Source organism: Delphinus delphis, chromosome 20 (genome assembly GCF_949987515.2).
Source record: "Delphinus delphis chromosome 20, mDelDel1.2, whole genome shotgun sequence".
NCBI classification, from domain to species: domain Eukaryota; kingdom Metazoa; phylum Chordata; class Mammalia; order Artiodactyla; family Delphinidae; genus Delphinus; species Delphinus delphis.
Window position 1 is genome coordinate 20081160 of NC_082702.1, and position 12214 is coordinate 20093373.

Sequence of the window (12214 nt, forward strand, 5' to 3'; positions counted from 1 at the left end):
TTGAAGGTCACTCATACAGGACATTTCAGAGGTGGTCAGGCCCCAGCTGCCAAGGCTCCCCCCACTCAGGGACTATTTTGTGTCACACAGCAACTTTGCTGATGGATCACTACAATTTTTCAAGGCAAATTACTTAAAAAAAAAACAACCCTAAAACACCTATTTTCGCAACAAATTTAACAGAATATATTTAGCAATAAAGAGAAACATGTATCTGTCTTGGTCTTCAAGGAAACAACCACTGCACACATTTTACATTGAACTAAACATAAGCAAGTTGGAAATTTTCCAAAATACCTCTCAAGATGATTGAAGACAACCGAGGGTGTCCGAAAACCACGATGACAACCACTGAGTTAAGAGTTTCGGGACATTACTGTAATGAAGAGACAAGAGCGCCACGGAGGGGACCTGTTTCATCGTACATCAAAAGGCTTTGGAACTGAGGTCAAACCAGAGGAAAGAAACTGGTGTCCGCCTAAGTCCCAGCCCAGCAAGGCACCTCCCAGGGGAGAGAATGGATCCTCTGTGGCATCCTCTAACCCCAAGGCCCAGAGTAAAACATCACTGTCTCCCCAGGGTGTGCCCTGCTCCCTGCAAAAGCTGAAACATGACCCCACCCTTTGAAAGCAAGTTACGCGGTAGAGAAAGCCAAGCCCACCCACTACCCACTTCCTCCTGCCAGCACCTGGCTGGGCACCCCCAAGAGGAGGGCCGGACCAGCCAGGGAGTCAGCTTGTGCTGTGCCCCCCACAACTCTCAGACACATGCCACATGTCACACAAAACCCCAAGGCTCACAGCAACAAAGAGGTGGGTCCCCCAAGAAGCCAGGCCCTGGACAACTTTCCCTTGGTGGGAAAAGAAAACAGGCCCGGGCACGTGAATTCCACCCACCGCTGCCCCTGTGCACAGCACAGCTCCCTTAGTGCCTTGGCCCACCCATCAGGTCGCCGTAGGGAGTGTTCAGGCATGCACCGTTTTGGAGCTCTGCAGCCTTTTTTTAAGATGTGGATCAGGGAGAGGATGGTGGCAAATCTCTGTGCTTAGCTCGGCCCTGTTTGTCACCAGCCAGGCCACCCAGTTCCCCCTCTTGCCTCCCAGCACACATTAGAGGCACAATATTCATTTCTTACATTATGTTAACAAGCCCCATTGTCACAGGGTTGTCTCGGTAACTAACCAGGACAACCTTGGCTGGCTCCACACCTTCGCACCCACAGCATACCAGGACTTAGGTGAAAACAGTAAGTAAAATACAATACAAAATAAATAAATGGAAATACAGCCCCAGGAAATTGAGTGCTCTCCTGACAAAGAAAAGCTACACCAGATCTGGCTCAGAATTAAGTGGAGAAGCCCAGCAGAGAGAAAAGCCACGTGCACACCGAGGAGGACCTGCTTTAGCGACACAGCTCCCAGGGGACCCCCGAGCCCTGCTCAGGTGCCTCGCCACTCAGGTTTTGCCCAAGAAAAAAAGGCCCAAAACTCTGCCCAAGACCTGCTCCCCTGAGCTCTTTAGGGAGGGCTCACGGCTTCCTGAGAAGGGCTTTCCAGATGGCGCCTGGTGGCAGCAGTGCCAAACTCCACAGCTTAAGTAAATGTTGCCGTCGCCCCGTCCTGCCAGGAAAAGGCATGGGGGACCCAAGGCTCCTCTCAGCTGCTGTGACGCTTGCTTCCTGGAGAGAACAGAGAGCCCCCCACCACCTGCCCCGCACCCTGCTGGGGAGCCCCCTTTCCTCAAGCATTTGCGATCCTCACTGCACCCCCTCGTTCCTCCTCAACACGCCAGCCCGGCCCCCACAGGCGGTGGAGGCGCTGTCACGTGCTGAAAGAGGAGAGGGAGATGAGGAACCCAGAAGGGTGGCAAGAAGGCCCAAGAGTCACAGGTGGCAAAGGTTCCAGCCCAATCACCACGAATTTGGGGACGTTTACACAAATCCAGTCTCCTGATCTCTGCAGGTGTTTCTCCACCCCTACCATCAACGCCGCAAAATAGCTCGACAGTTATGGGAGTCAGGGCTCACGCCTCTTCCAACCTCACGTGCTCAGAACGCTGCAAAGTTCTTCCCACATGGATCTGTCCCGGGTCTCCCTCTGCTCTCCATCTCAACATCCCCAAGTATCCCAGTGGTCTCCCCCTAGAATCCAGGGGAATCTTGAAGGCCAGTAAAACAGGAGGCTTGTTGAAGCTTGTCCCTGTTTCCACCCCTGAGACAAGGGCCACCTACTAGAACTTAACCCTCTCAGGAGTGTGCTTCTTATAAGGGGGCACAGAGCTCCATGCCAGTGAAGGGATTCGAAGGCACAAGCAGCCTGACGGAGAAGGGGTCTGGTGAACCCAAGCTGCCCTGCAAACAGAGGCTGTCCCTGCTCTGCAGCAGCGGCCGCTGGCAGTACTGACATATTGGGCCTACGTTCCCAGGTACCGAATGGCATAGCAAGAGAGTGGGTGGATGAAAGGTGGCTCATGACACCTGCTTTTGACCAACAAGCAGAGGCCACACTGTGGCCATTTGCAAAGCAAACTGCTAATTCCAGCCCCAACACACCCGAGGTGGTGGCCAGGACCTGAGCCCGAACCTCCCATTCCAGTTAATGGCAATCACGCAGCTAACGCTTCATGCTCCATTTTGAAAACTGACCGCTTAATTCTTAGCCTCATTGTAACCTGTCCTTAGCTAATCCGTGTTTTTCTTATTACCATTCAATTTAGATTTCAATGAACGTTTGTTCCTTGTGTTAACAGGAGTACAGAAGGAGCACACAGTGGGCACCTAGGGCTCCCTGAGCTCTCCGGGCAGGAGCGCAGCATCCGTAGGAGCACAGGAAGGACGTGAAGGTGGGCAGAGTGGGGCTAGACTAAAGCAGGGCTCCAGTGACCCTGCAGCAGGAATCCATCGCTCAGACAGAAGACGGTGTCCTGGTAATCTGGGAATCCCCAGGAACGTAGAGGAAAGAGGCTTCGCTTCTGGGATCTCGTGTCACACATCTTTTATATCACACTCCCAGTCTGAGGACTTTCAGAGCCAGAACGATTTCTCTCTTTCTGAAACGCTAAGTGACAGCACCATCGGGCAGCCCCGTGGAAGTGGGCTTTACAGCTCCGCGCAAAGGGGTGAGAGAGACAGCCAAGGCCCCAGAGTGGCACTGAGTGTTCCCAGGCACAAGACAATCAAAGGGCACGGGCTGACGGGACGTTTATAAAAAGGAGCTGCTGTCAGGCATCCGACCCCCACACGGGAGGACGGTGAGGTGAATCAGCATCTGAGGGCTACTGTTCCCCAGCTCCAGCACCATGCCTGGTGGGCGGACCGCCCCCAGATCCAGCGGAAAGGTGGGAGACCAGAGGGAACCCACCTGGACCCCTGACCTCTGCCCCACTGGACACGCCCCAGGAGCCAGGCTGAATCTGGCCAGCCTATTAGCCCAGGCGGGGCCAGCTCCCGGGAGGCAGGGCCAGCCAGCATCTGCCCAGGCAGGGCTTCAGCACACACAGCCGAGCCTCCGTAAATCTCCACAAACACGGTGGCCGCCTGCACACACTTCCACATCGGGACGGAAAGGCTGCATATGGCGCTCAGTTTTAACAGCTGAGCTTTAAAAAAGTGCAGCTTTTCATCTCACTGAACCAGCTCCCAAATTAAAGGGTGGGGGAGGGAGAGAGAGGGGGAAGGAAAAAGGGGAAGCCAGAGTGGGCAGCGGGAACCTTCCATGCTAAATTTGATTTACAAGGAATTTCAGACTAGTATCCGCTCAAAATTTTCCCCCTGGAAAATGAAATAATGTTCCCTGTTTGTCATCCCCAAGTTTACTAATTTCAAGTTTTTAATTTCATCTTTTAAAAAATAATTTGTTTTTCTTTCTTCTGTTTTTAATAAAAAATGAAGGAGTCTATCAATGAGGAAATCACTCACATGCCTTAGATTGGGTTAACGATTTTTAAGTAAATTTTAAATGGGATTCTTGTTTTCCAAAGTTCTGCTCAGCAAAGAGATTAGTGGCCACAATGCCCAGAGGGCGTCCCCTGGTCCTAAATTTTAATTCCCTGCCTGGAGGTGGAAGGTGCTGGGAGAGGAACGGGAGGGAGAAGCCTGATAGGGCAGTTTTCCTGGAATTGCCTGGAAACTTTTACTTTCTGTTTCCTCTGCTGATAATGACTGTCTTCGGCTCTGCAGCCAGCTCCCCTCTCTCCCTCCCAGCCCCCTGTTGCTGCATGCCATCCCCAAGCTCCAGTATAAAGTTTGGCTTTTGCAGCAGGAAGCAGCTGGGCCAAGCAACCAGCGAATGATAATGACCTCAGAAATCTGCTGTTAGCTCGGCAACAATAGGGTGCTCAGTCTACTGGAAAATTGTGTTCATCAGCTAACTCTGCTCAGTTACTAATTGACATTGCCAAATATTTTAAGAACAATTGGAATGCACAAGCAAAAAAAAAAAAAAAAAAAAAAAGAAGATCTTAATCCTCAGACTTAAATTTTTTCTTTTTCTTTTTTTCCCTTCTTTTGGGTGCCCGGATTTGTTTGTGCAGAGCAGGCAGTGGTTATCATGAATGGGGGCAGGGAGGAGGAGCCACATGAGAAAAAGAGGTGGAAAAGAAAGAAAATCTATCATATCACTAGACACCCAATGTAAATGCAAGGGAGCCCGGGATAAAGGCCTTTGATGCTGTGGTCAATGGGCCAGCACAGGATGGAGACCCAGCATTTCAGGAATGCAGCTCAGGCAACAAAAGAAGACCCCGCAAGGCTTCCAGCCCAGCTGATCAAATAATCCTTGTCCATCTCAAAATATTATACCAGAAGTAGCAGGGGTTAACAATATTTTCATCTTTGCGTCTGTTCCTGGCTTTCCGTTGATCATGTAACTTAGCCGACTTTAATGAACAGAGGGTCAACACATTCAATTACCCCTTTCCCACCATCAACACTTCAATTAGCCCCTCTCCAAAATTATGGGGAATGCAGAAGGTAACTGCCCTGTTGGATATAATGAACAGTATCGTTTCTTAGTACATTAAGTTTTAATCATTCTGACCGTGATTTCCAAAGCAAAATCTAAAGAAACAGAACTTTGGTCGTCTTCTGACTCAGGGTAAAGCTCGAATTGGAGCACAGTCTTAGACGAGGTTTTAGGGAAAGATGCAGAGATTAATGCCATCGGAGCATTTGCACGCAAGCCAGGAATGAGGGAGCATCAAAACAGCTGCCCCACTTTCTAAATGTCATAAAAGAGTAAAATTTATAAGCTGCTGCTTTCCAAATAGTTTCCCTTTGCATCGTACACGGAGGAAGAAATGACATCTACTATGGTGTGAAATTATTGGTAAGTCAAATCAACAACAACAACAAATATAAAACAAAGGGGAAAGATGGGGAAGTGATCTGTATGACTGGTCTTGTCCATTTTCTGTTAGAAAATATGACCTCTCAATTTGTCAGAGGTCCTAGTTTTCACAGTTGATCTTAAGCTTGGTTCTCAGCAGTTTGGAGAGCCAAAGAACAAACACATTTTCTGGTTCACTGGAATCATTTTCACATGTTCACTGATTCAAACATTCTTTTGCTCACATAACAAACAGCTGCATCCCACATTAGCCTAGCCAGTGACAGTCGCCCATCTCGGCAATAACTGTTTGATTGCAAACTTGACCCCTTCTTCGTCTCGGTCTGAGCAAGACATTTTTAAACAGCCACTCCGTTCCAATCCTCCTTTGCAAAGAATTACATCTGATAACAAAGGACGTCTCTGCCACTCATTGTAAGCCTTCTTCTGGAGATCTGTTCTAAGAGGCTCTCTGTAAAAAGGTTTTTTATGATGAATTCAGAACTACTATCATGTTAAGAGCAGCGATTTATAAAGAAGAATTCATTGGTTAAGATCTGAAAAAATAGTTTCTCAGGCCCTACTGACCCAGTTTTCAACAAAAAAAGAATCAAGTGATGCAAATTAAGTTTTAAGACATTGTTATGCAGTCTGAGAAATTTGTAAAACCGTGTTTTTGCAGTTATTTCTTAATAGAAGCCTTAATAAGTACTTCTTTCTTTACTTAAGGGCTTAAAGATTGTTTTTTTCTCCCCTTCACCTTGCAGGTTTCTCTCTAACAGGTAATAATAAAATACCTATTGTGTCAAGATTTTTATTTAAATGCTTATTTTAATCACACTTTATACAAGTCAGACTTGTTGAAATAGGAGGGAAGACTAACCCGATTTGGTTAAGGGTCCTAATCCCAGGAAAACCTGACTGGCCCAGGCGTGCGGCTGATTTGGGCTGCATATTGGTATGCCATCAATTTTCCTACTTAGTCAGAAAATTATGGAAGTGTCTAATTTGAATATGAAGAAAACAAAGAAGTCAACCAGAAATGAAAGAATCTGTATTCACAATTGTACGATACTTCAATGAGGGAAATAAAAGTGAGAAGATAACCGCAATTCAAGTATAATTCTCCTTTGAGTCCCAATCCCGGTTGGTTCTTTTAGGCAAAAATGGGCTTTTTTCAACTGAGTATTTAGAGATATGGAAACAACAGAGATAGGAATAGCATGAGGCTATCACTTGGCCAGAAGGTGAGAAAAACACGGTAAACACGTCATTATTAGAGCCGAACATTTGGTGTCGGAATATTCTGCGGAGACCTTTTCATTTCAGCAGGGCTGGGAGAGGGAGGAAAATCTGTCAGTGTTAACTCCACGTCACTCCAAAAACTTAGGAAAGCCAGTATGCGCTCTGCTTTCTGCCCCAGAAAGGTCCCACATCCCCAAAACCGTGAGATGACACTCCGCAGGGAGAGGGGACCTCCTCACAGGAGGCCAGAAGTAATCCCTCCTGACAGTAGGACACCTGGCACTTTGCTGCCTTGGTGCACAAAGATCATCTCAGAATCCCTGCCGTCAGGCATTGACACTGGAAAACCCTTCCCTTGCAAGTTTTGGGCGGTGGTCACTCCAGGCAGTGTGGCCTAGCCCTCCGTGGTGCTGGAGTTCCTCATTAAACTCTTCCAGAGCGTCACTGAAGTGAATTGCAAACAAGGCTAGGGCTCCAGGTGGAGACAGTGTGTTTCATGGGTGTTTAAGCAGCGGCATTAAGTGCTATCGGAATCTTTGGAATGTGCAGTGCAGATTTATGTGTCTTAACAATTCTTTACTGGTTTGTAATAAGCCACCAGACTCACACTTTATTTTAATACTCATTTTGTCCTGGAAGAAGGGTATACTGAAGCATGACAATAACAACACAACTAAGCTGGCATCTACTTAATGAGTGTGGTGGTGAATTGCCTCTAATACTGAAATATTTATTGAAACTGAGAAGGGAAAAAAAAAGAAAAGGGGAAAAAAACTTTTAAAAAATTACCCTCAACAGTGCCACATCTTTAACAGTGGGCAATGCAGTGCCTTGAGGTGCCTCAAACTGTCTTTCATTTTCTAGACTTAATGGCTGATTGCAGAAATCAATGTTGCCATTAGTAACAGGGTATTTGTTATGGCATGATTTCCTCTGTTGTTAGGCTGCAGAATGATTACAGTATTAGCGAGATGCTTTCTTTATAAAGGGCTAGAGATATAACTTTCAATTTACTGTCCATTAGTAAGGGGCTTTGGAAATACGAAGGCAACAAGCTTACCTGCTGTTAGGTAGTGATTTTAATTTAGCTGTCTTAGGCTAGTGAGTTTTTTTTTTTTCTTTCTTTCTTTTTTTTTTTTTTTTTTTCCTCAAACTGGGCCAGGAAGCTTCAGCATTTCACAGACATTTTGATGACAGATTTTCTGCTTTGCTATTTTAGACCCCAAAGCTGTATCGCCCGTGTAACACAGTACAATTTAAGACATGAAGTCGCGCATCTGTGTTTCAAACCTCTGTGCTTCTCCAAACCATCAGAGGAGAATGGTGTGGTTCTTCAGGTTAGAGGCACCTGAGCCAAGCTGTACTTTTGAAAGGGGGCCGGAGAGAGGTTTGGTCTAGGGAGAGGCAGTGAGGGGCCCAAATGACAGAATTATGGGCATACACTTGGGGGAGAGATGGTGAGGGTCTGAACTTACACATTCACATCCGCGGATGGAGCCAAACAGCAGCTCCCGGGTTCCAGGGGTGATGGTGGACGGGGGTCAGGGCATGAAATGGGGCCAGGTAATCACAGGGGAGGGTAGGCTATCCCAGCTGGCAAACGTAACAACCGGCCATCTCCCCCACACGGGAGGAGGATCAGCTTACTTTCCTGGTGGCCAGTGTTCAAGGGAAGGTCAAAGAGTTGAAAAGATAGCCTTCCCTTGAGGCGGGGCAGACGGGCAAGGTCCACATACAGCACAAAGCCACGGTGAACTCAGAGCTGACTCTGAAGGGCAGCGAGGACCCTTCCCCACAGAGGCTGGTGCAGAACCAGGCCCCGGGGCAGGGAGGGCCCTTGCGCCAGCCACCGCTCCCCCATCTCCCCTGGCAACCTACCTGAGGAGGACGGCGAGGAGGGGTGTGGGCTGTCCTCCTGGGCGCTCCCGGTCTGCGAGAGCCCGCCTCCGACCCCGCTCTCCTCAGTGACGTTGGAGGAGCCGGGTGTGGTGGAGCGGCTCACCGACTGGGACTCCTGGTCACTGCCCGAGCCGCGCCGCTCATCGGGGCCCCCGTGCAGCCCGTCCTCGTCGCCCTTGCGGTCCCGCTTGTGGACGCGGGAGTGCACGACCACCTGGTGGTAGGTGCGGAACACACGGCCACAGTCCGGGCACTCGGTGGGCTTCTCCTTCAGACTCCCGGGACCCTGCAGGTTGTACTCGAGAGCCTGGTGCAGCCCATGTGACAAAAAATCCCGACTGCCTTCCAAAGGGTCGAGCGTATTTGGCAGGTCTCTCTGATTGCCCGCTTTAGTGCTGTGAACCAAATCAGCAGGCATTTTCTGCTTGGAGCCATCTGCTCCCACTAACACGTACTCCCGCTTCTCCTTATCAAACAGAACTCCGGCGTTCGCCAAGGTGTCTTCGTGGTTGCGCTGTAGCTGGTGCTCTTTAGACAAGAAGCCGTGCTCCATGGCCATGCCCCTGGCCATGAGCTGCCACGCCTGGTAGCTGTTCACGGGGTCCATCTCGGCAGCTTTCGCCGCTGCCTGCAACCGCTCGATGCAGCTGGATTTCAACGGTGGCACAAGGTTGAGGCATCCCAGGAGGGAGTGCTTGTCACCCTCGGGGACGCCATGGGCCATGCTGGAGATGGGGGTCAGCAGCTTCCCCACAACCTCCTTCTCCTTCACGGGCATCTCGCCTTTGCCGTAGAGCTGGCTGGGCTCGCTCAGGCTGGCTTTGTCGGCAGCCATAAATGAGCCGCTCTGCAGGCAGGAGAGGTACCTGGAGTACAGGTTGGCGTGGGCCTCTTGGGACATGCTGCCCATGGGCACAGGCACCTCGGCGTCGCTAGGGGACTTGTTCTTCACTGACAGCTTGTTGAGGTGGACCTTCATGTGGTTCTTCAGGAACCAGGGCTCTTTGAAGCGCCGGCCGCAGATCTGGCAGCAGTGCTCGAAGGAGTCTTTGTGCTTCCGCATGTGGCCCTTCAGGAACCACGCCTGGCTGAACACCTGTCCGCAAACCTCACAGCGGAACTCGTTGGCCGACTGCTCCCCGCCGCCGTTGGGGCCCTGGCCCTGGGCCGACTCAGCCGTGATGTGGGCCTTCTCCACGTGGCTGATGAGCTCCTCCTCTTGCGAGGCAGCGAAGTCGCACAGCGTGCACTTGTAGGGCTTGTGTAGGATGCGGATGTGGCGGTCCAGCTCCTCCCTCTTCTTGAACTTGCCCTTGCAGAAGGTGCAGCGGAAGCCAGCAGCGGGGGTCGCTGAGTCCTCCTGCACACTGGCCGGCTTGGGCGAGGGCACCGGGTTGGCCACGTCGGGCACGCTGTGGTTGGTGGGCAGGGCCAGGTTGCAGGCGGCCAGCGGGGTCTGCTGGGCGTGCGGCAGGGGCTTCAAGTCCGGCCGGGGCTGCAGCAGGCTGCTCTTCATCTGCTTGTCCCGCAGGATGGCCCTCTCCTCCAGCTCGTGCAGCAGGCGGTTCTCCTCGCGCACCCGCCCGCGCCCCTTCCCCAGGTTGCCCAGCTTGTGGGTCCGCAGGTGAATCTTGAGGTTCCCTTTCTGTGCCGCCCGGTGGTCGCAGTACGGGCACTTGAAGGGCTTCTCGCCGGTGTGAGTGCGCATGTGCAGGGAGAGGATGCTGTTGAAGCGGAAACGTTTGCCGCACAAAGGGCACGGGTACTTGCGGTTTTTGCGGGCGTCGTCCTCGATATCGCTCATCTGGGACATGATGCCCAGGTTCTGCCCGTTGAGGAACTGCTGCAGGTCCACCCGCCCATTGAGGCTGGTGTCCACATCCCGGCCCAGCTGGTTGGCCAGGAGCGCCATCTGACTGCCCATGGGCTGGCCACTCATGGGCACGTGGGCCTTCTCGTCGAGGGGAACCGGGGTCTTCTCCTCTGGGTTGGGCCGTGGATGCAGCTCGGGGAAAGCATGGCTGAGCTGCGAGGTGATCTGGTGCAACTTCTGACTCATGGCATACTGGCCGTTGAGGACGGGGCTGCTCAGATGGGGCTCAGCTTCCGGCGCCGCCGAGGACACTCCAAGGCACAGACTGGCTTCTTCCATCCCTAAAAATAAAAAGAGAGTTCAGATCTGTGCCAGGTACCGTGGCGCAGCGAATCAACAGCATCAGCTGGTGGGGAATTTGCATTTCATGCCTTACCTACACAGAATAATGCTAAGGAATTATAGTCAAAAACAATAATAAAAAAATGAATTATTAAATGCCAATTATGCAATATGGCACTGCTCCTCCAATTTGTTTTGGCGATAGATCGTCTTCCTTGTATTTTCTATTTACAGACTGCAATTATTCATTCACATTTAAATTATTAATGTTTTACCACTTTCAACACCTAATAACAAATCAAGGGTCTACGTGTTAAACTTTTCCTCCTCTCCCCCCTTGTAGCACCTGCACCTGTTGGTCCAGTTCAAAGTTTGCCATAGAGCAGAATGGCTTTAACTGCAAGACCAAACTGACTCACTTGGAACTTTTGTTTCTGGTTACTATATTCGATATGTTCGCCAGTCTGAGATGAAAGAGATTATTTTATGATTTGGCAAAAAAAAAAAAAAAAAAAAAATCCAACCCAGTGGCACGATATTTACTGGTACATAATAAAACAAGATAATGTTTGGGGAAAAAATAAAGTAAAGGACAGGCTTTAGAACAATAAAAGGGATTTTGCTTTAGTCAACAAAAAGTGCAGTAATATCTCATTAAGCTGATTAGTATGCTGCTTAGAAACAGTACTAGGTGCTGTAACACATGATTATAATCATAAAAATCCTTCAGTGTTTGCAAGGAAGCATTAACGAGGTATATTAAATTTTAAGGAGACTGCAAGTAGCGGCTTTGCAAACCTCAGAGATTAAGATTTAACCCTTATGTTACGAAACACTGTTATTTTGTCATTTGGTAACTGTGCCCATCAAAAGAAGTATAAATTACCTCGTGATGGAATTTTAGTGGATTGTTGAGACTGCTCAAATTTGGGTAGGGGGTAAGGACTTACATCACAGAGCGCGCTTTCCCTGTCCTTCAACTGGCATGATATCTGCGGCAGGGACTGTGATTGGGCTTAAAGAGATCTTTTATAGAACTAGATAAAAACCAATTAAAATCCAGGGATGATGCCATAGGAAGTCTCAACCAAGTTTGAGTGTTTTTAATAACTTTCCCAATATACAGTAATGAGTACAAATTGTACCTGCAGTATGTGTTTTGCAGAAAATTAGAACTCAAAGCTGTTTGTTAAACACTAACACTCAAAGCTGGTCTGCATAATTGGCTTTAATAGTCCTCTCTGCCCCTCTCCAGCCTGTGCAGAATGGCTGAAGCCAGGGCATTCGGGGGTGGGGCAGAGGGAACAGCTCCCTCCACATCAGAGCATGTGGGGAGCTCAACTCTGACAGGCAATGAATCCACGCCTGGGCTCCTTCTATTTCTAGATCTGCCTTCCACTTGAAGGAGTCCAAATTTGTTTCCTGCCACTGGAACAGTTATTGCACATCCATCCCCTTTGTATCCCAATGTTTAGATGCGTTGGCCAGCCAGGTGGTCCAGGAGTACCGCTTAACCCCAGCCAGGACTGATTGCTGGGCCAAGCGATTCCTCAGGGAGACCTGTGGGGACAGAGCTCAACTGTGGAGGAAG

The 12214-nt window shown here is 49.7% G+C and overlaps 1 protein-coding gene across 1 annotated transcript in view; it reads right to left on the minus strand.

Moving 5' to 3' along the window:
* ZNF536 (zinc finger protein 536) overlaps nt 1–10620 on the minus strand; it is a 229970-nt gene extending 219350 nt beyond the window's left edge. The window contains exon 1 of the mRNA XM_059999941.1: nt 8448–10620. Coding sequence (XP_059855924.1) covers nt 8448–10620 — 2173 coding nt within the window. The remainder of the gene's footprint in view (nt 1–8447) is intronic.
* Nucleotides 10621–12214: the final 1594 nt, after the last annotated feature.